We start from the raw sequence: 27,947 nt of genomic DNA, 5'->3' as shown, positions 1-27,947 counted from the left end.
GATAGAGGTAAAAAAATAAAATAGTTTTTGCTGGAGTCAGAGCTCCACACAGTTCTGCATTTCTCGTGATGCCCCCTTGTGGCCAATACAATTATCATTCTAATTATTACATCTAGGCAACAGGTAATGGTTGTTATCGTCCTTCTCTTCATCCTCCTTCAGGTCCAGTTTCATCCGAAAGCACTGGACTCTGAGAAACACCAACACCGTCCTCTAGACGTCATTTCCTTGTTGTCTTTCTTTACAGTATCACTCCCCTGTCGCTTTCTCTCTCTCTCTCTCTCTCTCTCTCTCTCGCCGTCTTCCGGTGATCCATCCCCCACTCCGGCGGTGGTTATAAGCTCCCGGTGACGTTCCTGGCCACCGCCCAGGCCGGGAACTCATTCAGGTCGAAGAGGGGAACCCCCCACGTGGTGATGGCCAACATCACCACCGCCACGCCGATCAGGTTCACCCCGAAGCCTGCTTTCACCTGGAGGAGAGGAAGAGGAAATGAAAAAAAACAGATGGTAACATGTTAAAAGAATGCGAAAATACATTTCAGAATAAGGTGGAGCAAGAGTTAAGAATGAAATTTCTTCATCCCTCTGTTTACGCAAAACAACTTTGACACACTGTGCTCTCGAGCCTTTTGAAGTTGCAGGTGCAGAAGGAGCATGTGACTGTGTGTGTGTGTGTGTGTGTGTGTGTGTGTATCGTACCATGTCGCTGATCTTCACGTGGCCGTAACTGAAGACGATGGCGTTGGGGGGGTTCCCCACAGGAAGCATGACCCCGAATGACACGCACATGGTGGACGGGATCAAAGTGTGGAGCGGGTTGATTTGCAGAGTTTCTGACTGGAAGTAGGGAAGTGGGTCAAGAAGAACAATAGAGGGGGGGAGGGGGGGTAGACAGAAGGAATGTCAAAAGAAGATGAGGCAGGAGGTAAATGGAGTCAGAACTGCTGATTTCAAAGTGATGCTCCGTTCAAAATGGCCGCTTATGAGGAAACGTATGCGTGGACAGAGTAAGTTTTGCAACGCAGCCCTTTTTAAAGAAGACGACAGGTCATCAGTGTCTTAAAGGAATAGTTTGACATTTTTTAAATGAAATATCAAATCGGGTTGACACCGCTGTCATATCGGCCTGTTCAACATGAAGCTGAAGCCAGCAGTTGATTTGCTTATCTTGGAACAAAATCCACCTTCCAGCACCTCTTATGCTCACTTAACGTGTCAAATATTGTTTGTTTCATCCTAATGGGAACAAAAGTGTAGTTATTGGTCGGTGGGTACTGGAGGACCAGGCATTGAGCGCAAGTGCGTGGTGAGGGGTCGCGTGTCGTACCAGCGTTGACAGGATGGGCAGGAAGACGGTGAGAGTTGCCGGGTTGGAGGCGAACTCGGTGACCGCCGACACCAGCAGGCAGGCCAGCAGGGTGACGGCCCACGGAGGAAGACCGCTCATGGGCTCCAGCTGTCTGCCGATCCACACCGACAGGCCTGACACCTGCACACACACACACACACACACAGACAAAACACATGTGAGCATCCTCAAAGGTTGCAACCACGTCTCACGAAACCTCTACTGCTTTGGCCTGAAGTCCATCATTTAAATCAGGGTTGTGCATGCGGACACAATCAGATCTCCTCATCTTCAAGCGATGACCTGAAGCTAATCTTGGAGATAAAAAAATAAATAAATCGCTCTTCACCCTCAACAGTACTGCAGTACAACGACACACACATGCGTAGTACCTTGCAACCAGCAGCCAGTGCATAGCCTCCTCCCACCAGGATGACGATCTCCCACGGCATCAGCTTCTGGAAGTCCTTCCAGGTGATCATGGGAGCCAGCGGGTCGGACTCTGAATTGTCATCAAGTGTTTGAAAACCACAGAAAATATGTCAATACAGCTGGAATGCTAACGGGGTGACCTGCTGCTTCATGTTACCTAAAGAAAACACCGTTTTGTATTTGGCTGGTCATTTAGAGAAGAGTCTCTGCTGAATGATATTATTTTGCATTGCATTGTAGTATATAATATGTATGACAAAGACATTTTTAGTAATGCTTTATTTTACAAATAATTACCAAGATATTTCACAGATGTAATTTGGTACTGATCATAGGGAAAATAGGGATTTCTCTGAAAGAAAAACTCCATATAAACCCAAGTGAAAATGTATTCATCATTCATTTATTGTTGCAAACTATAGCAATTCATATTAATTATCAATTGTAAAAGTTTAGCACTATTTTCCGTCAAATTTGTATTCAATTACAGATTTTATTTTTTCGAGGAATAAGGACCGAGGACTTTAAGAAAGAAGGACCCAATAAATAAAGCGTGACCACATCTTCTGACGCAGTAAATACAGGTTAGATGTCCTGTTACATAACAATTGTTGATTACGGTTTTGTCGAGTTTTTGTTTTGTTCTTTTACCTCTCTGTGTTTTTAACACCATAACATAAAATGAACCTGCACAGGCTGGTAACAAACAGCTGTTTGGAGCAGGCCAAGCAGACTGTGTATGAGTGTATAACTTCATCACAAATAGAGGAAAATCATAATGGTTGTGGCTGACTTATGAATTGAGCTGGACAAAGATTACTAAATATCCTTGTCTGAGGCAAAACTACTCATTTTGAATGAAGCTGAAAATATACATCAACATTGAGTTTTCCTCTCCCTCCTTTGGAGATAAACTAAATGTAGAGCAGCCGTATCAAAAACTGCCAGCTGGACGGGTGCGTGGTCCTGACCTGTGTTCCTACAGCTGGAGGAGGAGGAGGAGGAGGAGGAGGAGGGTCGCCTGGCAGGGATGAGGAAGAGCAGGAAGCCCAGAAGGACAGACACTGTCGCATCGGTCCTGTAGCCTTTCCTGAGGGAGAAAACACCCACCGATGGAACGCAGATATAAAAGATGCAGAAGAAGAAGAGCTTCCAAACGCTTTGCATTTATCTCGTCATCGCCATGGTTCAGCACGATAAGTGTTCTTATGGTGCTGATTTTGTGTCTGACAGTGTGTGTCTGATCATGAACTGTGGTGCATTATGGGATCTTACTTCTCAAAAAGAGATGTCCAGCCGGGCACGAAGCCAGGCTCTCTGGTGAACCACAGCAGAGTCATCAGGATGAAGAAAACAGCGGTCACCACCTCTGGGTAGCTGAGAGTCACACACACAGAAACCCGCAACAATTACACGAGTGATGACGTGGTTTTAGCTACAACGTCCCATCTGGGTGTGTGAGTAAGACACACACACAAACACACACACACACACACACAGGCCAGGGCAGAGAAACCCACCTGATGGGTCCCAGTTTGGTGTACTCCTCCTGGATCCTCGTCTCCGACAGCATCTCTCTCCTGGTTTTGCATTTCTTACTCCACGAGCACGTTTCCCTGAAGCTGAACACACACACACACACACACACACACACCACAACAGAATCAACCACTCTGTCGTTTTATTTTTTATTTAACCTGCAGCCACAGGACGGCTGACGGACAGAGGGATTATCGTGAGTCAATAATGATAAGATGCATGATTGCAACACCAACGTAATCACACAGCACACTAGGACACACACACACACACACACACATACACACACACACTCACTTGCAGCCGAGGAAGAGGAAGTGCAGCCACAGCCAGGTGAGGACCAGCATGATGATGGCGATGGGGAAGCTGAAGATGAACCACGTGCCGAAGTTTATCACCTTGGCGTCTGGGTAACGACTGGAATGACAAAGAAAGGGACGCAGAGTTAATTCAACCGCGTGTGCAGGCTGTCGTCCTTTAACACTGGTTCTATACTGTGATGGCTAGAAATGAACTTTGCAACAGGAGAACGGAAGAGGGCTGATGGGATATGTGGTGTTAATTTAGAGAAACAGCAGCACTAATATTATCAAAGGTCCATCATTGAACAACTGTTTATGACATGCAAGTGTGTGATATATTGATTCTTTAAAGGCTGAACCTTGTGACTACTGACAGCGCTCATACTGATAAAAATGGGAGCTTATCCAAGTCCAAAATAACCATTTGTCCCCCATCAACCGCCCCCCCCCCCCCCTTGACCTCTGGTCTCTGCTTTGACTGACATGTGTTGTTATTCCCGTCCGTTTAGCTCAGCTGACTGTCCACCCTGACAGTAATATACTGTAGATAAGCTGCTCTTTAGCCTCTTTGCAGATCTTCTGCGGGGTTTCTGGTCAACGTGCAATGTCATGAAAAAGGTAGTATGTCCCAATTGAACACATACTGCAACAGTGTGTACTTTGTAAGGGCGGCTACATGTCTTCTAATACTGCACGGAGGAAGAGTAAGAAGCAGAACGTAAAGCCAGCCTTTTATTTTGAAGAATTTATAGGAAATCCTAAATCTTAAAATGGACAAACTCTGACAGTAAAACAAAAAGAAGCTGGGGATGACAGTAAAGCTACACAATCAGTGAATGTAGCACTTGTTTTAAGTACAGATTCAGGAGGAACTATGGCCGAGATAGAAGAAGCTACAACTGATGATCATTGCATACACGGTAAATGTTCAAAAGAGGAGATTTGCTGAGCATGCGAGTACGTGATCGATTGACCGTGTCGTACTGGCATGGGCTTGTTGGGGACACTCACAAACACCGACCTCGCTCACCAGGGGCCTCTCTCACTGATAGAAGTTGACCTCAGGCTGTTTTAGAACTCAAGAACCGCAAGCGCAATCTCACTTTATTTGACTGAAATTAACTTAAAGGTAATATTTAGGGAGGTTTTTTTTACAAATCTGTTGCTTGGATTGATTGCTGTTCCTTGTACCATCACTCCTAGGATTACTTGTACTACTGCTCACACACACACACACACACACACACAGAATCAAAACCTGACCTTTGTCCAACAAGCTGCGACATGAAGGAGGCCATTCTGCCGGGCTTAGTGCCGCGGCTGGAGGAAATCGGCTCCGTTAGGACCGTAGGCGCTGATTAGTTTGATCTCAGACCCTGCGAGCCCCCCCCCACACCGGGTTAACATGAACTGTCTCGGTCTGACCGGCACGGCAGCCAAGAACTCAATCGAGCTGTAAATAAGCTTGAGTTGAGATGGTGTCTGCGGGAGATAATACCTGACCAAAACACCCGTCTGATCCCAGTTTGTAAAGCTGCTTGTAACATCTATTCTCACCTTCAGCGGATGGTGGATGCTTGTCAACCCAGAAGGCTTTTAACGGTGTGTGTGCGTGTGTGTGCGTGTGTGTACCTACGTGTTAAACTGCTCGGCGAAGATAAGGTTGGTCGACGTGCCGGTGATGGTGATGAGGCCGCCGATCGTCGCGGCGTAGGTGATGCTGAGCGACAGGCATTTACAGATCATGTGGTCCCTCTTGGTGGGATACTGGGAGTCCCTCCTGGTCCTCACACGCTTCACGTTCGGGATTTCGATCGCAACCTGAGAGGGAGCGAGGGGGATGTTTGTGAATGAAAGATAAAATAATGTTGCTGGCATTAATTGTCCTGTGTGAGAGTGTCTGCCTGCGTGTGTTCCTCACCTGCGGCAGGTGTCCGTTGGTGTGCCTGATGAGACCCAAACCATTCGCCCCCTCGTCGCCTGTGGAGAGCTCCTGTTTAGTGCAGTCGCTGCCGGAGGGACAAGGGAAGAGGGCATGAAGACGTCACAGTGACTAAAGATGTCAGTTATAGAATGCAGGAGACGCTGCAGGGACGACGGATGTTTGTACGCCAAGCAAGCAGTTAGCATCGCGCTGTTCCCTCCACAAAGAGCCAATCGAATTTTTGGATTTGGTATCAATGCAGAAAATAATCTTGATGGCAAAATGTTGATGATGCTGACACTTTTTCTCCAGCAACATCATCTTTAAAAATGAACAAACTTTTTTCGATTTTTGAAGCGTGAATCGGCAGAAGTAAAAAGCTAACGTCAGGCTATAAACAAACCACACCCATGACTTCACTCAGCTTAAAGAAGACTAGTTTTGGCGTGATGACGTTTTTGTGGTTTCATTTAGCCAGTTGTTAGCGATCGCCTTTTTTAAAACACGTAAAATCTCGGAAATGCGGACTCATTTCCGGGTTTTCGGACTCATTCCTGCAGCACCCTGTTGCTGAAAGGCTGTGAACAAATGTTAGTCATAAAACAAAGCACAAGAAAGATATCTGAGGAGGTGAAATTTACTTTAAAAGTTGAAGTTGGACTGCGATACATACTGGGAATCACTGGCAATTGCAATTGAGAAGAAAACAAGGAAAATTGTGGCGAAATAGCTGCTATTTCTCTCTCTCTCACACACACACACACACACACGTACCTGTCGTTGCGATAGAGCAGCTCCAGCTGGTTTTTGTCGAAGTTCTCTTCTTTGTCTGAAACAGCTGCAGACAACAACATTCATCACAATCCTGAACTGTTTGTGGAACACGCTGAACTATAATCAAGATGAACTGTTGGTTGGATCCATCTATTTTCTCAACACATCGCATATTTGTGGCTTTTGAGTTTGCTTAACTTCACCGCCTGTTATCCATCCACCAGTCTTGCGTTTGGTGTTGGTGCGAGCATTTCTATCAAAATCGGTTAAATGTAAGAGTATTTTTTGTTTCTTTTCAAAGAAGCTTTTATAGTTCAGTGACCTCCCCCTGTGGTGACGGCGCCAGACGTACCGCTGTCGTCCTCGGGGGCCTCAGCGGTTTCGGAGTCGCCGTGGCCGTCGGCCAGGCCGGTGCAGATCAGCTGCTGCAGGACGGCCTCGGCGATGGGCATCACCATGGCCGTGGTGGACGTGTTGCTGAGCCACATGGACAGAAACACTGTGCAGCACATGAAGCCCAGCACCAGCCTGGGGGGACACAGAGGGACAGTGAATGATGATGTGTGTGTTTTTACGTTTGTGTATAGCACAACCAGTGTGAGTCCTCACTCAACAGTATTGAGTGTGTATGGCGAGTGTGTGGATGTGTGCCGCTCACATGCCAGGCTTGGCCCCTGCAATCATCACCATGCGCAGAGCGATGCGTTTGTGCAGGTTCCACTTCTCTATAGAGGCGGCCAGGCAGATGACTCCCATCAGCAGCAGAGTGGTGTCTTTACAGTACTCCGCTGCCACCTGAACATACACACAGAGGACACATTTCTAAATAAAAGTTTCTGTGAATTCAAATTCAGGAAGATAAAGTAGACGGGGGCCTTTTTGCTTTTTCCCTCCTTAAGGCACTTCCCCCTCCTTCTTTTGGATCAACACTTACAGTTTCCCACTTGTTCTTTTTAATCTGCCCCACTTCCCACCCGCGGGGTTCTCGGCCTCGCAGTGTTGTATAAGGCCGCGCCTCCTCACCTCTCACCTAAAACCCTCTGCACTTCCTCCTGCTGGACGTTTTTACACATGGCTCCGTCGCACTCTCTTTCTCGGCCATTTCAACGTGTGAGGAGCAGCACAGGACAGGATGCAGGGACATGCTTTCAACTCTCCTCCTCCCTTCACCACAATAACTCTTAGAATTGTAAAATCACCTGAAAGAGCAACTTTCTAGATTGCCCCGATGAATAGTCTTAGACTTTACAAATATTTCTTTAGTTGTGTTTGTTGCATGCTACAGACTGGATCAAATACATATTTAAATGCTCACTGATGAATAATGTAAGCTGTAGCGGTTCCAGGTTTGCAGATACAGAATAAGTGCTGCAGTATGCATATACAATATAAAGACTGGTCACTTATATGTCCTTGTCTCAGCATTTAGAAACCTTGTTAATCAGTCCTAATTTAGATTTACAGCCAACAAGCAGTATTCATAGTTTCAGGGTCATTCCCAACACATTTTAACATTACAGCTTTAGTTTTAAAAGGCCCAGTGAAGCAGATGTTAAAGCATCTTTAGTTTATGTACTGTGAGTATTAACAATGAAACGGAATATTTGAGCGGTGTACAGCTAACAGAGAGATTTGAATCAAATCCTTCACATTTGATTGGACCGGTAAAAAGTGGTCATCTCGACTTTAAGAGAAACTTGCTTATTTAGAAAGTCTCACGTGGAAAACTTTAACCAGATTAAATATGGGCCTCAATTTGTACCGACGCCTTTCCATTCCACGCTCACAGTGAGTAAACACGCACAAAGAGTGGCAGCAGATCAAGATAACATTTCTACTGTGAATTACCAGCATTAAAACAGATTTTAAAAAGTGTGACTCATTCAAGTCAAGTTAGCTGCATGTACTATAAGTAGTATTGTGTTGTACAGGTTTCCTGCCAGGCTTTGGGAGAAGACTGGGAGAACGATACAACAACTGAATATGTTGCATAAAGCTCTCTGCTGACATATTTATAGAAGGCCGTGGCAACAGGCTTAGTTTGTCAATGCAATTTGGTCATATGAGGCGCCCAGCTCACTTTTTATGTAATGGCTGATAAGAAAGGTGAGGAAGAGGGAGGTGAGTTTAATGGAGAGGAGTCTCGTGTTACTAGAACATCATCGGCTGTCATCATCGGTCGAACCAATCAAATCTTCCCAGGATGCAGACTTGGCTGTGGGGATGATGGCTGACAGAGTGTTTGATTGGCATGTTTGAACGCATGTATTCAGAGATGATGAATAAGTAACATATTGTAAGTATGTATCAGTGGAACTGTAAGTAACCCATGTAAGCGGACACATTTCAGCATAGGCTGATCCAGATTAAGGTCAATGGAGTTCATTGTTACACACCATGACTCTGCTCCAGTGTTATGTTGTCATTATTTGGGTTGAAGCAATCTGAATTCTTTGTTTACAAGGCAATTTCTAATCACACCGATTTCAGGAAACTACAATCACTGTAGTCACTGTGATGAGATAATGCTATCAGCGCCAGCCTAATGTGTCTATTGGAAAGGAGAGCGCACTCACAAGGATTGAAGTGACAAAACCAACAGAAAGCGGCCTCGTGTGGCTTTTTAGCCTCTTTTAGCCCTTGACCCCTTTGGTCCTCGCCATTTCTAAGGGGGCTTTTTGCATTTGAGCCTCTGAGAAAATGTTCCCACGAAAACTATAAAACAGACAGACAGCTAACAATGCATAGAGACTCACCTCGCTGGACTTGAGTACCCCAAAGAGCGGATAGAGGAAGGCGGGTACCAGAGCAGCAGCGCCCAGGGGAACAGCCTCAGACACCCAGTAGACTGCGGTCACCATCAGCACGTACGCACAGCATGCCTCCTGTCAGTGAGGAAACACATCATGTTTCATCACCCACCAGATAAGACACGTCTTTTGTTATACTTAACATTAAAGCAGGCACATTTAGAAATGTTTGGCAACTTTGAGAAACAAGAGAAGCCTACAGCCAGTATACGGTCAGCTTAGCGTCGTAATGTGTGGAAGCAGGGGCTGAGCGGCTAGCCTGCCTCTGTCCAAAGGTTGCAAAAAAAATCATCTACAGCTCATTTGTTAATTCATACAAAAAACAAAGTGTGAAAATGACACGTTGTGGTTTTACTTCGGAGTGTAAACAGATTAAGTTACCTAAATACAACCAGGCAAGCGATTTACCCCAACCTTAACAACTAAAGAGGAATCTCGTGACGTTTATTAAGACCTTGTGAAGATTACAAAAGACTTTCATTTAACCTTTTACACCACTTTTACAGACAATTTCACACCCCAAATTCAAGGATGGGTCCTTACAGTTTAACTTAAATTGCAGAAAAAATATAAAGGACACTGCACATGTTTTAAACAAGATGATTTGGAGAGAATGATTTGTCTGTTAACCTGCTATACTCACATTTGTTAAACATACGCACTTTCCACATCTGCCACATGCTGTGTGAGCTTGTATTACTTTTACGTAAGGGGAACATTCAGCAAAACATCTTGCCAGCAACAGGTCAGTTAATCTCAAATTAATAAACCCAGAGAGCGGAGAATTAGCCACAGGGCTTCAGGATGAGGCATGGCCAGACCTGTTCAGAGCTCACAGGCATTCAAACCATGGACTTTACAGAAATCACTGCCAAGTGTGTTGCATAGCACCCATTTTTAAATGTCTGCATCTCTGTTGTGTCCTGTTTGAATAAAATCTAGTTTGAAGTTATAAAATGTCCATGAAACCTTTTTGTTGGTATTGATTGGTACTGAACTTCATTCAGCATGTTTGCATGCTAATATTTCCTCATGTTTTCAATAAAAGCAAAGTAGAGCTGAGGCTGATGGGAATGTTATTACTTTTGCAAGTATTGATGAAAAATCAAGGGTTCACACAGGCCGCAACCTCCGGGTCTGAAAAGTGAAGCCAATTCTCTCTAATGTCCACCAGGGGGCGACTCCTCTGATTGCATAGAAGTCTATGAGAAAATGACTCTACTTCTCTCTTGATTTATTCCCTCAGTAAACATTGTAAACATGAGTTTATGGTCTCAATCTCTAGTTTCAAGTCTTCTTCAATACAGCATGATGTTCATTTAGTAAATGATAGTCAATTTAGAGCAGGCATGGGCAAACTACGGCCCGTTGGGTTTTTTAATCCAGGCTGTCAAATATTGGTACAAAATTATCCAAATTATAGTAAAGACCGCATTCATTTTGCCTTCTTCCTGCAATACCCGGCGTTTCAGTTGATCCCACTAGATGGCGCACTCCAGACACAATTGGCCTTTGCTGGGGTCTGGTCTATGCTTTCTAGATGACGCCCACACCCGCGTTCGCTACGCAATTGGTTCTTAGCAGTCATGACGTGTCCTTCCCTGATTCGTCACACTCATATCACGTGACCCTTACCCAGAAGCTCACAAACAACAACATTGATTACCGATCGGCTACCAGGTTCATTTAACATGGACAGCTGATTACAGGCGTTGCTGACCTTGTTGTCTTTACTAATAGCTGTTGTTCAGTTAAAGTCTGCATTATTACGGAGGAAGCAGCTGTTATTGGAGCGATTAGCGAGCAGCGTGTCCAGCGGCGTTATCAGCGCTGTGGAGCTAACGTCTGAAGTCACGGTTAGCGCCTTTAGGGAGGGTGATGGACACAAAACGGAGGACTTTCCTGTCCTTAATAATGCTTATTTTGTTCTGCACATTTATTGTGAAGTCCGCAGATGAAATGTAAAAGGAACAAAACATGAATTTCTCTCCAGAAGGACAGAGACTTCAGCCACCAGCAGAGCTACGAGTGAGAACAGACAACAACGAAACTGAGGGAACGAGTGAGAGAAGTGTGTTGACCACTTATAATCTCGTGAACCTTTATGTGTAAGTGTTGATTTTAAAGTAAATTTGATGTGAGAGAGATAGAGAAAGACCTGCAGTGCTGTAACTAACCTTAAGTCTGAAAAATAAAACGTTCCACGAACTGTCTGTTTGAGTTCATAGAGGAAGATTTTAGAGAAGATCTTAAGTATCAAACACGACCTGTCATTATTAAAGACTACTTTATTACTCTGTCGTATTTTGTTTAACTAAGCAACCAATCTACTTCCTGTTTACACCGGCACCCACGCGCATGCCCAGTGTACGCGAATAGTGTGAAGGATTTCAGTATTATAAGTATAATTAGTAGGATTAATAGCACCCCTAGTGGTGAATAAAAGTGTCACAATAATAAAATGTCCAAATATGTTAAAAGTCACAATATTTTTACTTATGAAATGTATTATATGTTTACAATATGCTTACTTATAGAGGATATTATATGTTACAGTAAATTAACTCATTGAATGTATTAAACCATGAATGCATAGTCACTGTAGGTATTAAACGCTGTAAAGAATAAGTCTTGAGGGTCAGATCGGGATATTCTGAGCGAGGCTTTACAGACATGCAGCAGAGAGGTGAAGCAGCGATACCAAATAAGGAGAGATGCAGCAGAGAACAGAGGTGACCTAATCGATAGAGAATGTAGCCGGAGAATAGATGGACAGACCGGCCATGCGGAGAGGAGGAGTTCGAAGACGTTTTGCCACAAAGGATCGATAAGAGGAGGGAACAACACGACTACAGCCAATCACTAAATGAACAAACACTCTCCATCCATCTGCTACTGGCCCGGCCTGTCTGTCAAATTTTAAAACTCAATGTGGCTCCTGAGCCAAAAAGTTTGCCCACCCCTGATTTAGAGTCAAATAGACAATAAAGCAGGGTATGTTTAGGGTGTGGCTACCTTGGGATTGACAGGTCGCTACCACGAACTTGTCCGGTCTGGAAGTTGTCCCTGTTTTCCTCTTGCAGCTTCAAACTTTAAACTTAACATTTTGGACGACAAAAACATTCAGCGTTGGGTTGTACTTAGCTGCAGTTGCTTCTAGCAGCTGTGGCTTGGTATTGGTTTGGCTTTCATTGCACAGGTTGTAACTCCAACACAACAACGAGTGCTCCTGATTCACTGTGGATTAACTTGGCAAGAGGAAAGAGGAATTTCCAGGCACAACTGTTGGATTAGGTTGAGACCAGAACAAGTTGTTAGGGTTCATAATAGGGCCTTGCCAAAGAAAACGTAACAATCCAAATCCTCCCAGAACACATACAAACGTCACAAAGAGAGAATGCGGTAAAAACAAAAAAAATTAAAAATGAATTGACAACAAAGAAACGGTGTATTCTTCATTTGGTTAACTGTTGTTTGTCTCTACCACAACTATACATTCAAGAAACATGAGGTCGCCTGGTAACAGGATTTAAGCAAAGCTAGGTTTTAAGCTGTTAATCTGTCAGAGAAAAGTGGAAAGAGGAAAAGAGAGGGGGCACAAGGGAACTAAGAACAAATGGACAGATAAAGAGACAGACATGGACGACATAACTCAGAGGGTGATGTCTGATTCAGCAGTCACTGATCATTGACTATTGGTCTCTGTTTTCCCAGAAGATAGTTGCCACACAAGGACTGCAGCTTCAATCAGAGCCTCAAACATCCATCGCTGATGCAACCTCAGTCAATACATGCTAATGTAAGAGAGCCCGTGTTTGCTTTGAGGTCAGACTGCTGTGACAAGCATGACATTTCAAGGATTTTTAAAAAAGAACAATGTCAGCAAAAGTGTACTCGATTGTCTGAGAATGTAAGAATGTGATGCTGGAGTGCCTCACATGTTTGTGTGTCAGGTTTAAGGCCCTAATTGTAACATATTTAACACCTCCCTGGAGACATGCCACGTACCTGCCTGCTTCAAGGCCTCCACCATTATCCCCGTCCCCAAAAAACCAAGGATCACAGGACTCAATGACTACAGGCCCGTCACCCTGACCTCTGAAGTCCTTTGAATGCCTAGTCCTGTCCCACCTAAAAGCCCTCACTGACCCACTCCTGGACCCCCTGCAGTTCGCCTACAGAGCCAACAGGTCTGTAGATGACGCCGTCAACATGGCCCATCACTTCATCCTCCAGCATCTGGACTCCCCTGGAACCTACGCCAGGATCCTGTTTGTGGACTTCAGCTCTGCCTTCAACACTATCATCCCATCTCTGCTGCATGACAAGCTCTCCCAGCTGCAGGTGCCTGACTCCACCTGCAAGTGGATCACAGACTTCCTGTCTGACAGGAGGCAGCACGTGAAGCTAGGAAAACACATCTCAGCCTCTCAGACCAGCAGCACCGGCTCCCCCCAAGGCTGCGTTCTTTCCCCTCTGCTCTTCTCGGGGCGACTGTGGCTTACTGGCTGGAGAGGGTTGTCCGCTAACCGCAAGGTCACCGGTTCGATCCACGATGCAACGTGTCCTGTGTCGAAGTGTCACTGAACCCCTAACTGCTCCCCAGATGCCTGCATGGGCCGCCCACTGCTCCCTATATATCCAGGGATGGGTCAAATGCAGAGAATAATTTCCCCACTGTGGGACTAATAAAAGGAATGTTTCTTCTTCTTCTCCCTGTACACCAACAGTTGCACCTCCAGTCACCAGTCCGTCAAGCTCCTGAAGTTCGCGGATGACACCACCGTCATTGGACTCATCTCTGGTGGGGATGAGTCCGCCTACAGGTGGGAGACTGACCATCTGGTGACCTGGTGCGGTCTGACCAACCTAGAGCTCAATGCTCTAAAGACAGTGGAGATGGTTGTGGGTTTCAGGAAGAATGCAGCCCCACCTGCCCCTATCACCCTGTGTGACTCCCCCGTCGACGCTGTGGAGTCCTTCTGTTTCCTGGGCTCCATCATATCCCGGGAGCTGAACATCAGCTCCATCACTAAAAAGGCTCAGCAGAGGATGTACTTCCTGAGGCAGCTGAAGAAATTCAACCTGACAATGATGGTGCACTTCTACACAGCCATCATTAAGTCCATCCTCTGCTCCTCCATCACGGTCTGGTACGCTGCAGTCTGCCCTTGTCCTTGGCGGTGGCTGCAGCATACCAGACCGTGATGGAGGAGCAGAGGATGGACATCATTCGCTCTGCCGAGAGGGCGATTAGCTGCAATCTGCCGTCCCTCCAGGACTTGTTCGCTTCAAGAACCCTGAAGCGAGCAAGAAGGATATAGCCGACCCCTCTCACCCGATACAAAAATTGTTCGCGCCCCTTCCATCTGGTAGGAGGCGGAGGTCCATCAGGACCAAGACCTCACGCCACACGAACAGCTTCTTCCCGTCTGCAGTCGGGCTCATTAACAGAGCCCGGGTCCCCCACTGACTCTGTCATCCCCAGGACAACTTCCTTCCCTCCCTACTGCTCCCCTGCACATCACTTCATATTTAAACACACTTGTCACTTTTATATTACACTTGTTTACAGTCCTGTTATCTGTTTGTCGTGCACTTTATTTTATATTCTATTGTAAATTTTGAATGTTTCTATTTCTTGCACTGTTGATTGTTGTTTATTGTTCAATGTTATTGTCTAATGTTGTGCACCACCTGCCATGACAAATTCCTTGTATGTTACAGACATTGGCAATAAACGGTTCTGATTCTGATTCTGATTTAGCTTTCCAAATTTAAATAGGCATCATAATATCTCTGGCTGGCAGATATTTGCCAGAATTAACCAACCAAAGAGTTTCACATGTGGGCTTAATGATCTTTATGTCCCGCATAGCTCTATGACCTAAAAACGTCAGATGAGTTCGACGTTTTTGCTCAAACTCTGACAGTTTTACTGCTGACAGGCCAATTTCTGTCTCAAATGTAACAGAAGACCATTGACTGTCTCATCAGTTCTCTTTATCTGTGGACATGGATTGGTATTTAGAAGAAGAAGAAAAACACACACACAGTGACTGAAGGACTCCTGATAGGCAGATTAGGTCACAGCTGAAACCTCTATTCACTGAAGCAATCAGCAGAGGTCTAAATGGGCTTTTAAACTGACAGATAACATTAACACACACATTAACACATTCTATTGTATACCCATACACAGATTAAACCAACATCACAAATAAAAGTGAACACATACATAGAGCATAGTAAAGCCTTTAAATCTAGAGATCTAGTCTATTTTTGTCAAATAAAGTGAGATGTGAGAAACCACCACCAATACAAAAACTCATGCACTCAAGAATACACCTATCTTACCATCACCTGTGGAGTTTCAATGCTCTCTGCTCAGAGATTCCAACATGGGAATCATTTTAAAGATGGTATTTCCATCAGCACTTTCAATGCAGCATAATGTAATTCATGTATGAAGGGTCAAATGTACCACTCTGAATTTAAAGGGGACATATGCTCTTTTTCAGGTTCATACTTGTATTTTGGGGTTTCTACTAGAACATGTGTCCATGCTTTAGTGTATAAAAAACACATTGTTTCTCATACTGTCTGAATATACCTGTATTCCACCCGTCTCTTTAAGCCCCCCTTCCGAATAAGCCCAGTCTGCTCTGATTGGCTTGCATGAAAAATATGGCGCAGATTCTCAAGCAATGGGTGGTATATTCTAAGGAGCCCGCATGGCAATGGCTTGTTGAATGTGTTCTGATCTAGGCAGGCAACAAAAAACTGGATTGTCTTGTTTCACAGTTTGTGGGTCGGTAGGTACTCCGGATGCCGAATGTAAAAGGGAGTTTTTCATGATATGCCACCTATAACAAGACTGAGAGTCTCCAGCCATTAGTTCTGTGAGGATTTACGTCCGCACAGGGATGCTTTGAGCTAAATGCTAACTTAATCATGCTAACAAGCTCCCAATGACAATGCTCGCATGCTGATACAGGCATAATTTTTTACCATGTTCAACATTTTTGTTAGAGCGTTAGCATACTATCATTGGCTTATGGTACGCCCCCTGACTTAACGATGGCTTTTTTCTAGTAGAGAGCTCTGTTTGTCTTTCAGGTCTGCCACGCCCCTTGACGATCACTGAAGCAACCACACCTGAGAGTCCTCATCTCATCAGTGGATCTGCATATCAACCCCGGAATCCAGTGTTTCCCGGCCCCCGTTTGTTCACTCTGGGCCTGTGGGTTTGCTGTTGCTGCTGCTACAAGAGCATTTGTGCTGCCATACCTGGGGTTCAAACTTCATGGAAGCTTTGTCGGGGTTCTCTGCCTTTTAGTTTGTAAAGTTGTCTCCTATTTTTGTGACTAGTTAGGGAGTTCAGTATTGTGTTTGTTTGTTCGTAGGCCGGCTGACCTCTTCTTTTCCAGTTAGCGTGGGGGTTTTGTTTGTTATGTTGGCCTTAGAGACCCTGACGGCTACGCTTCCTTATTTAGTTGGTTTGTTCCTGTTCATCTATACTGTTAATAAATATGTCTAATTGCCACTGCCTTATCCTCTTGGTTTTAGTTAAACTTGTGCCAAGGTTTTCCATCAGCTTTTATGTTACTTCCAGTGTACCCCTAGGCACACTATATAGGCCGTAACAGCTTATTAGCAATAAACACAAAGTAGAAGTTAAGTAGGCCACAACGTTAGCTTTTTACTTCTTGCCATTGCATTTCCGCTTCAAACATCATAGGAGTGGTGGTCATTTAGGAAAATGATATTTCTGCAATAATCATAAATCCGATGGAGAAACCCTCATTGGCTTTTTGTCGAGGGAACCAGTGCAATTCTAACTTCCGGGTTGGCCTCCACAATACGTCATCTTGCATCACTCTAAAATTGTTGAGCCAGAGAAAACGTCAGGGGATGAACAAAGTCACTAGGATTCATCTTCTGGGGACCATGAGTTCTGTTAAAAATGGAATGTCATTGTTGTTGGGATATTTCGGGACCAAAATGCTGGACTAAGTGACTGACGGACCCACATTATCAACCCGAGGGGCATTTAATTCAAACATTCAATGGACTTATTTAGCATCTTAGGGAACATTTTCTTTGTATCCAAGGATACATTGTGTTGTACTCACTTCTGTTCTATAGATTGATTCATCTACAGCTGTAAGGGAATGCAAAAGTATATCTGCCATTGGCTCTGGAATTTTGTCAAGTCTCTCTCCTCGTCTGACTTGGTGTGACTGCATCCAACAGATGTTCTGTCTTTCTCCAGCTGGACACAGTACTACTCCAAACACACACACTCACACTCTTCAAACCCCTGCCACATTCCTGACACAGTCTTGGGTCCCTGGTGTCGTAAGGAAGCCACGTGGGGCCGAAATCCAGCGTGCTGGTAGGCGATTATACAACTTAATTGCTCGGATTGTTTCGTTCTTTTTCTTTGTAGTGAAGTTTTTGTTCTCCGTTGGCTCTCATCCTGCGCCACCGACTCGTGCCAAACATCCACCAGTCCCTACATAACAAGGCTTGCGGGCCACAGAGCTGATTGGCTGACAGACAACATGTGAGAACACAGAAGAGCCCATTTGTAATACATGGACACAGTCACAACTCATGCAGTTATTGTTTGATGGTGGCTCTTTAGCAGATATTCAGCGAGTGTTGAAAAAACACAACAGAAAGTTGATATTAATGATTTGGTAATGAGCATGTGAATGCATGATTATTTGCAAGAATGTTAGCTACAAACAAACCCACTTGTTTATTTTAAATACCTTTACATTTCTATCCCGTTTTGCATGTTGTGTGCGACTTCATAGTTGAATTTATTGCAGCTTAATCACCAGATAAAATCATATTATATGACTTATAATTTGGACCTGGCCCCAGTTTGATGCCTCTCGTGAATAATCATTAAAGTGAGTCACAGCAAAAAGCATCAGTTTCTCTGAAAAATAAAATTTGATATTTAGCACTTTCTCAAGTTGCATTTGTATTTAGTGATCTAGGTAGCTGGAAATGTTCTCTTTTTAAAGCACCAGAAACATCATTGACATGCAATTTTGTATGAAAGTATAAAATAATAAAAAGAAGGAAATATAGCTGATAATAGAAAATATATGTCTTCCAGATTTTCCAGTTTTTCAAAGATTGAGAAAAGAAATTTTGCCAGAGAAACTGACGCTCAGCACTGTGACTGTAACTGCAAAATAGTGGTACATGAAAGGCACAAACTGGGGCTAATGTGGACTGTTTGGACCAGGGGTGGCCAAACTTTTTGCATTGCGGGCCATAAAGAAAAATATAAGGAGTTGCAGACCTAACAATGGTAGATGCGTCGTTTTCAACCAGTTACACTGCAGAGAAGTCAGTTTTTAGACCAGCAAAGTGCCACAGCAAATGAATTTTCTACCAAAATAACTACGCAACACTCCAGTTTAACATTGAAGTAATTGATTGCCTACATATTACAAAAAGTGTTTCTATATCTGTTGCTCTTAAATTTATTCAACACTTCTAAACTGAAATACAGCGCATGGCCTAAAGGCCCACTTAAAATTGGATGTTATGTGTACATCTGTAAATAAGTTAAAACAGGCAGACAATGCAAAATATTGGTTTCTGTTCACGGCCTATGGGCCCACTTAAAAGACTTTTGATGCAAATGTAAATCTGTAAGTCTGATATTAAGACGCAACATGTATGTGTCCTGCGCACTCTCACTTGTCTGGCAGATTTTATGAAAGACAAACACCAGCTCCGAGACAGAATGAGAACTTCTCAGTGGCTGTCACAGAAAACAATCCGATTGAGCGTGAGCCCGAAGGAGCATCAAGTGGTTCACTCCTTCTCTCTTTTCTCTCCCTCTTTAGCAGCATCTCCATCTCATCAACATGTCGCGACATCTCTCCTCCACACACACAGCTCGCTGATGATCGGGAAAGCTCGAGACAAGCATTCATCAACACAGTGGACAGTGTGCCTTTTGATTAATTCTCTGTCTCTAGTCTCTCTCTCTCTCTCTCACACACACATACACACACACATACACACACACACCACGAAATCCCATCAAGACAGTCAAGCCATTAGCAGCAAGGAGGGACATCAACACATCAGCTGGATGTTTTGTTTACTGCTGCATCGGGTGTTTTCTAGGTATGTATGTGGTTTGATGATATATTTAATAATTTCTAACTAAATTACTTTCTTATGTGTTGAAATACAAATCAGTACTGGTCCTACAGTGACCAATATTAGTTTGATTTGTTGTATTTTATTAATAGCCTAATTTCCTTTAAATTCTACCATCCAATTGCAATGTGCTCTTCTTTTGAAAACCATGACTTTCTGGCAGATTTCGAAATGTCTTTTGTGTTGATAATTTGAAAAATAACAAAATTCCATTTCCTGTACTCACGCTGGTGGGGTGGATGAGCGGTAAGGGAAGCAGGGACAGCGGGATGAACACCACGAGGATCAGCTTCCGCGCCATCCATAGCTTCTTGAACACATCCATCCTGGCTGTGGCCTCTAGCCTCATGGATGACCCGGGGCTCTGGATCGGACTGGCCACAACTCAGCAGAACCGGGTGTGAAAGTCACCAACCGGAGGGTCTCACACCACCACCGGCCGGAGGAGCCAGAGGGAAGACGTCTCCTGGGAGTGCGTAAAGTTCTGCTTTGGCTGTGCGTTTTTACGCACAGACCGCGGACGGTGATAGGACCTGTGCGTGGCTTCTGTGAGGTGAGTGACCTTGCTTTTACCCAGAACAGAATTGTACTTCCACTCTCGTGCCACGCACACCAGACCCGCAGTCCCTCTCCTCCTCCACGTGTTTAGTGGTGTGTGAGGCATCAGGTGAGGCTGCCGCCACATTTATGAGCCCGGATAGGTATGCTAATTCATCACGGCTTTACCCCACCCTCTGTGGCCCTGTAGGGACCAATCAGGGGTGAGTAACGTTTTCACAGAGGCGTGGGTGTGTGCGTGTGCATGTATCCGGTAGTTTTTGCAGCAAAACCGTCTCTACACGGGAGTTGAATGGGGTTTACAGGGAAATGATGTGTAACACAAATGAATAGTATTAGAATGACATGGTTGCTGAATAAAATGGAGTTATTAACATTAAGACATGAATAGAATATAAAAAATAACTTTGATCATACAACATGTCATGAAGTTTTCTAGTGTGTGTGATGGTGTAATAAAAATGGTTCGGAGTTTTGATGACGTAATGTGAAATCTTATAACTCTAAACAAGAATCCTTAACACTTCAGCAACATTACACAGTGAAACAGATGGTGTCCGTGGACTAAAAGGGAACCAATCAGTTGAGCCCTGAAGTAACACACTGCCCTCTAGAGGATTCAGTGAAGTGGTGCAATGGCCGTTTTATTCATATAGCAGATTTCATTACACGTAAACTCAAAGTCTTTCCATTTAAAGACAGTGGTGTATAGTAACGAAGTAGAAATACTTCGTTACTGTACTTAAGTAGTTTTTTTGGGTATCTGTACTTTACTTTACTACTTATATTTCTGTTTACTTTTACTTTTACTTCACTACATTTTGCAAAGAAAACTGATACTTTTACTCCGATACATTTCCCCTGAAACCTTCGTTACTCGCTACAAAATCAAATCTCTTCAGAAACAAAATGAATCATGAGAGCAGCGTCGGGGACTGTGGTGGAACACAGACTGCAAGCAAGCAGGTTTGGTGAATCAGTGGTCCGAGCAGCAAGTTAAATCATTGGTTAATCACGTTGTCTGTGCAAGCTGTCTGTGACGCTGAACACACCTCTACCTGCCTCAGCGGCCTGTGAAAGGCTATTTAGCATCGCAGGACGAGTCTTCAGCCCAAGAAGAGCGAGACTGAATTCTCGCAATTTTGAAAACCAACTTCTTTTGAAGATGAACAGGACATTTTTCAGTTTCAAGTAATGACTGGGTTGCTGCTTTATTGTTGATCATGTTTTGATATTTGAGTCATGTTGTGGATGATCAGATGGAGTTATGATGGTAGCAGTCGCCCAATTGCAGATTCAGCTTGAGCAAAACCTTTGTGTTCAAATCAGGCCCACAGGAGTTTACAAGGCAGGCGTCCTTTCTCAAACCACTGACCTGATGCATCAAGTGGATATGTTTTGCTGAACACAATATTATGTATTGGTCCTCTACATCCTCTAGTCGGAATGAGCATACTTATAAACGCAACTCCTTCATAGTGGCATATTGCTTTTCAGAGGATTATGATGATAAGTTCATAGTAGATGCAAAAGTAGACTTATGTACAATATGTTATGTTGAACATTGTTGCTCCTGAATGGATCACAGCCAACCCAATTATGTTCAACACAGCTCCATGTCCTTGGTCATGGTGCCACAGCACTTAAAAGAATAAACTTCATAATTCTCAAAATTCTGACCCTTTGCGTTTTTATTACCAGCATTTACTTGTACTTTTACTTTCAATGAACAGGTTATGATGTTCATTTAATGTTCAGGTTATGATGTACATTTAATATCAGAAAATTACTTTTGATACTGAAGTACTTTTGTACTTAAGTACAATAAATATCAGATACTTTAAGACTTTTACTCAAGTAGTATTCTAATAGGTGACTTTTTACTTTTACTTGAGTAGTTTTCCAGTAAGGTATCTTTACTTTTACTCAAGTATGGCTTTTGAGTACTTTATACACCACTGTTTAAAGACAACATATAAAGAGACAGGGACATAAACATGAGGACATAGGTAGCATAAACAAAATAAATTATAATAAATGATATAACATAAGAAGAAGAATGCAGTAGCATACACAAGCCCAACCGCACTGCAATACAACAAACATCTACACAATAAAATAGAAATTACATAGCCACACAGATAGCCAACTGCAAGAAATAAGCAATGTATAAGCATAAATGTCACCAATTAATCGGCATTGTTCATCCAACCGTTTTAAAGGTCTAGATTTGTGGGCATCTGGTAGCAACCTGTCAATCACAAGGTAGCCTGCCCCAAAGCATACCCTGCTTTATGGTCTATTTGACTCTAAATGGACCATCATTTACGAAATGAACATCATGCTGAATTAAAGAAGACTTGAAACTACTGTCGGGATCTAGAACCAGTGTTTAGTTTGACCGCTCTGGGCTCGGTTCGCTCCAGATGCAGATACAAACGGCTCATTCTAAAGTAACAAAAGCCCAACAACTCTGATTTTGAGGTGATTATACACGAAAGAAAACATATTTATTAATATGATATTCCACTTCTGCCAATAGATCCTCCTAAATATTACACACTGGCTCTTCAAGTGGAAAACAACATCATTACATATATATTTTTTCTTTATGTAGTTTTCACCAGGGCCAGGTCAACCCTCCAGAGAAAAGGTCAGTAATTAGGTTCAACCATTCATTTAAGAATTGAAATGATTCATTCGGCAGAGTGAGAGTTATACCAGCTTATGCCTGAAATGTGCAACGTTTTGCTCTATACCATGAAAGGGAAAGTTTTAGCTTTGATCAGAGGATCAGATATTTATGTTCAAGGTCCTGATTTAGCAAAAATGAGATGTAAATCATCTGAAATAAAAATTGTCCATGAAGTGCCATTTTCTTGCCGGGAGCAGACCTCGGTCAGAAGTTACGAAACACGTTCAAAGCGCACGGAGTGTTACATGAAAGGGTCGATTCAAACCCATGCGCAGGGCCGTCACATGACAGGAGTCCACACATGCTTTATGCACCATTTAAACTCAAACAGATTTTCCTTCATTGCGTAATGAGGATTAATTCTTAGCTTCCCACCCCCCCAAAAAAGGCAAGGGAGACATTTCAAGGGATTGTCTGTTTGTGTGTGTCTGTCTCCTCTTCACTGGACCTTTGAGTTTATATAATCCAATCACTGTTAGCCTATTCTCACGAAACCTCTTTGAGTCTTAAACTCCGTAAGACTTTGTCAATGGCTTCACACTTCACACAGAATTCCCACTGTGTGTGTGTGTGTGTGTGTGTGTCAGTACAGAGGGTTATAAGTGACAAAACTTACCATAAAAGTGCAATTTACATGGTAAATATCTGCCCCTCTATTTTCTGATGTGCACTTCAGTAGTATTTGTCAAAGTGTGAGTAACACGAGGCCATCGTGTGTGTCTAGACCGACAGCAGCCCGTGAAGCCTCACAGTCGGGGAAATTGGACAATTCCATTATTTGGCGGGTCTCCGTTTGTCCTTTTGCTCCTCCCCTTGGTTCTGATTGGATTAGAGTCTGGCTGCGAAGTGTCTTGTTTGGATTTTCTGTGTTCTAGTCTGCAGAGTTACAGTCGTTGCCAGTACTGGACGGTTTTCCAGGATTTTAGAAACTAGAGATGTTTCGTAAAGACCAAAACGGAGCAAAAGGAGAGTGAATATTGGACTTTTTTTGCCAATAACATGACTACAACTGACTGCTAATGTTGCATTGTGTCTGCTGGGTGAAACAGATTAAAGAACTGTCTGCAAACACATGATTAGCCATAATTTAAAAGGTGTCGATATGTCAATTTTGTGTTTACAGCTTGTTTCTGCTGCCCACAAGTGGCCCAAAGAAATCAGTGAATGCAAATGTTTTAAACAAACCATCTTCTCCTATATACATAGCATAACAAATCTTTAAACCCTAACAGTGGAGAGGATAAAAGAATACCATCTCTAAGAGAACATTAGTAATGGACTCTTCAAAAGGACACAAAGGGATTTTTCTTTTGAAAAGCAAATTGTTCCTGGAGCGCTGGAGCTCCTGTAGTTCATACATAATGCTGAGTCTGATGTTCATGCCCTTATGATGTGTTGAGCTGCACGGTCTCATTCAATCATCCTAAAATCGTATTAATGTGATAATATATGCTTACAATAGACTGTAAGATAGTATCATTTCACAGGAGCTTCCCTATAACGTGGCTAGTCTGACGCGGAGCTGTCCACTCTGCTGTGGTGCTGAATCCTGAATAAAATGAAATGAAATGAAATGATGGGGGCTGCACATTATTTACCTAAAGCAGGAGAATAGAAGAGTTGCAGGAAAAGAGACTTATCTTAACTTGTGCAGGTCCAACAAAGACGAAGAAGTCCACAGACACATCTGAGCTGGTCACAGAGATAGTTGAACAAGTTTCCTCCAAACTTGCTCTGAGGATCAGCACATTGTTATCCAGGGAAGTCTGGAAAATCCAGCCGGTTCTTGGAACAACTGCCACTGTGTTTACATTTGTTGTTGTTTTTATTATTTATGTATTTCAGCAAAGATGTCCAGAAACTGAACCTTTCGTGATCTCTCACTCCTCTCTCTGCCCCCCCCCCTCTCCCAGCTCACAGGTGTGTCTCAGTTATCTCCTCACTTTCCCCACCCTCTTTTCTTGTTCAGGTTAAAAAGGGCTATTGCCTTTTTTAAGTGAGTTGAAGTCAAATGTGTTGATTTTGCGCGTGTGCAATTTGTAATGTCAATTTGAGTTACATCAAAGCTCTAAATGTATATATGGCCATTTGTCAGTCACACAATAGTGTCACAATACTGTAGCAATGGCTCCATTATAGCCATTGTGGAAGATGACGGCTCTTGTGTGTTAGAATGTGAATTAGAATCCAGTTTCCTTCAATTGTCACTTTCGTCAGGGTCACTGACCCCTAGTCCCCCCCCCCCCCCCCCCCAAATTCAGCCTGACACATATAATACCTTGAAACTTTAGGATCTCCACAAGAATCCAAAATAAAGTTTGTACAGGTGTAAACTTACAGTTTACTTAAGTTGTAGAGAATGCATTTGTAAAGGAACACAAAAGTATTTGAGGAAAAACTATTTAGATGTGTGTAAGCGAAGGTGCAATGGTGGAGAGGATTAAATATCAAATTACAGTAATACCTAATAACCACAAGGTGGTGCTGCACACTTCATCAGCTGTGAGTTAGAGCGGAGATGTACAGTACTGCTTGTATTTCATGCAAATACTCAACAAGCTTTTGGTTCATGAGGGCAACTAGACTTCCCACTGACTGGGTTAAAATAATATCTATTTTAATTAAATGAGTTTCTATTGATGTTGTCTTTAGTGCTGCCGTTTAATTCTGAAAACCAACAACTTTTATTTAATTTTGTTAAATGAATTGAGTTGAGTTTTGTTTTTGTTGTTATTGTGAAAGTCACATATGTTTCTTATCATTTCTAACGGTTTTAATGTAGGCTTGTTAGTACTCTGCTGGTCTTGCTGTTGGGGGGGGGGGGGGGGGGGGGATCCGTTTCCCTCTGGATTACAGTTTAGTGAAAGACCTGAAATGTAAATAGAAAATGCAGTGCCAGATTGCAGCGAACTCTGACCTCAGATTAGGAATCACATCCAGCACGCATACAACACACACACACACACACACACACACACACACACACACACACACACACACACACACTCACACACACACACACACACACACACACACACACACACACACACACACTTCTGTTTTGACAACTAAATGAGTCTGCTGTTTGCCAGCTTCACAGCTATTCTCAGTCTTTAAACCTTCAGCTCTCAAAGAGGCAAGATGATTTGGCTTTCATCATTTTTTATTTCTTTGTATTTTAATATTTTCCACCTGTTCCGTTTTTCTTCATTTTGAAGTGTTTTGATGCTGTGTAAATCCTCTCTTCTCTCTTAGTTTCAGCATATAAAATGGTTCTTATACGCACTGCGAAAGGCAGTCGTCGTGCTGCTGCCCTCTCGTTGACTTCTCGTCTCTTGGAAGCACACCGATCACTTTCTTGCTCGTAGTTGACTCTCACTGCGGCCAGGTCCCGCTGCGCAGATCAAGTGGAAGATCAGACAACCTCCGGGGGTCCCAAAGTCTCACCACCAGCCTCACACAGCGTATATCTGTCCCATAATCTGCGCTGCTGTTCGCCTCTCAAGTTACCGGCAAAGCTGCGGGGAGTCGCCCACAGCTCGGCTCTTCAGCTACAAGTTCAGAGTTTTGGGTGCTGTGAGTTGAGCGGTAATCTGGGGAAACTAGAGAACTGTCAAAGTTACGTTTTCTCCGGGTTTAAAATGTTTCTGTTTTTCTTCACTCTCGCCATCAAATCTTCAGCTGCTGTGATGGCTCAGCTTTTCCGGCAGAGATCAATAACTTCAAGCAGGGGCGGACTGGCCATCGGGGATACCGGGGGAATCCCCGGTAGGCCGACGGGGTTTGGGCCGGTCTCTGACATCGCCGGCCCCGACTATATTATATGCTTCACAGAACACGTTCAATTGACTCTAATACCGAAAGTCAATAATCAGTGAAAACTGTATCAACAGTATAGACTGACATTATACTACTCCTCGCGATCTGAGACGCCATAGCACGGCTGGACACTACGGTGCTTTTAAAAACTTTTCTCCATAACCGCGGTCTGCGCCGTGCGCTCGTGCCGGGCGACGGTCGGGGCGGGGCCGGCGGAGGTGCGAATGGCCGCCGTAGACCGGCGAAATACAGGGGCGGCTCGACTGTCACGGCGTCCATGAATCGAGAAGGACTTCTTACTGGAACTGAAACGATGTACTGGGATTAAATTCTTTGTCAACAAAGAATTTGGTAAGTGACAAACTGCGTTTGTTTTTTTACATCTGCAGTAACGTTTTTATGAATAATATTTGATGGCTCGTGCTCTTGTGTGGTGGAATGCGTGGATCCGCTGCAGGTCTGCTGGATTGATGTGCTTTGTTGTCATATGAATATATGTGACTGGTTCTTATGACTTTGTGGCTGTCATTGTGTTAATTACGTTGATTTGACCATGCGTTGTCAGTTATTGACGTAGCGTCCCGTCACGGATTCATGTATCTGCAGCTTGCGTCACTAGCTCAGAGACAAGCCGTTTTGAGTGCGAGCTAGCAGCATGGCACCGGTACCAAAACGTAAATCCTTTAAAGGTGGAGCTGAAAAGCTCAGGGAGAAAAAGAAGAGATATCTGGAGGAAGGTGCATCAAAATATTTAAAAATCTCTGACTTATTTGGGAAACCACCGACTGGTGACAGTGTTATGATGGTAAGTTGTGGCATTGACTTGGCCAATGTTAGCTTGCTTTTCACAGATGAGGTAGTGTTCGGCTACAAGCTAGCCTAGCTAACGTTAGCTAGATAAATGATAAATGTCCAAAATTGAGACCGTTATGATCTGGTCAAATAAGCAAGCTGGCGCTGTTCGCATCATCGAGATTATCTAATTTAACATGTTAGCCGTAGTTACTTGCTTACAATCGATGAGCAAGCTATCCATGGTGGTAGTTGTAAAGAGGGCAATCTTATCATTTCTAATAATTTATGTCAAATAATGTTTAAGTTAACCAGCTCTCAACAGCACCTGGAGGCTTTTATGTTGATGGCTACTCAGACAGATGTTTTGCAGATGCTGGACAGTGAGAAAATCATAGACGGTGTTGCAGAAAAGAGTGAGCTGCTGCAAAAACTACTCGTGTAGTGAGGTAATAATAACACATGAGTATACTGATATTGTTTTTTATTACTATGTGACTATAATGCACCTGGGCTGGCAGAGTTAGTTTAGGTTCTGTTACTTAACTTATTGTTTTGTTATGCACCTTCAACACCCCTACACACACACACACACACACACACAATCACACACCCAGCATGCAACACTACTGATACCACTGATGTTCACACCCCATGGTATGTTCTGTTCATTTCAATATAGTTCAAACTAATTCTACCCTCTGATTCCAGTTTCTTTATTGTGTGGTCTTTCTCTGCTGACATTCATTCCT

General features: G+C 43.5%; 2 protein-coding genes across 2 annotated transcripts in view; one reads left to right on the top strand and one right to left on the bottom strand.

Moving 5' to 3' along the window:
* Window positions 1–334: 334 nt before the first annotated feature.
* On the bottom strand, window positions 335–19,732 carry slc13a4 (solute carrier family 13 member 4; the record flags this gene model as incomplete). Its single annotated transcript, XM_079294814.1, has 15 exons — window positions 19,558–19,732; window positions 9,078–9,206; window positions 6,980–7,116; window positions 6,674–6,849; window positions 6,322–6,385; window positions 5,545–5,632; window positions 5,260–5,444; window positions 3,619–3,738; window positions 3,303–3,404; window positions 3,058–3,159; window positions 2,766–2,872; window positions 1,743–1,867; window positions 1,330–1,491; window positions 702–839; window positions 335–472 (listed from the first exon to the last, which is right to left on the bottom strand). Exons 1-15 carry the CDS (start codon window positions 19,678–19,680, stop codon window positions 335–337), a joined length of 1,896 nt encoding a protein of 631 aa, XP_079150940.1. The 5' UTR covers window positions 19,681–19,732.
* A 15-nt stretch (window positions 19,733–19,747) lies between these two features.
* LOC306796043 (uncharacterized protein) overlaps window positions 19,748–27,947 on the top strand; it is a 28,574-nt gene continuing 20,374 nt past the window's right edge. Inside the window, exon 1 of the mRNA XM_079294816.1 lies at window positions 19,748–19,884. The gene's annotated coding sequence lies outside the window, so the exon portion shown is untranslated. The remainder of the gene's footprint in view (window positions 19,885–27,947) is intronic.

This window comes from Melanostigma gelatinosum (assembly GCF_949748355.1).
Source record: "Melanostigma gelatinosum genome assembly, chromosome: 22".
Classification (NCBI taxonomy): domain Eukaryota; kingdom Metazoa; phylum Chordata; class Actinopteri; order Perciformes; family Zoarcidae; genus Melanostigma; species Melanostigma gelatinosum.
This window is presented reverse-complemented; position numbering and strand designations above follow the sequence as displayed.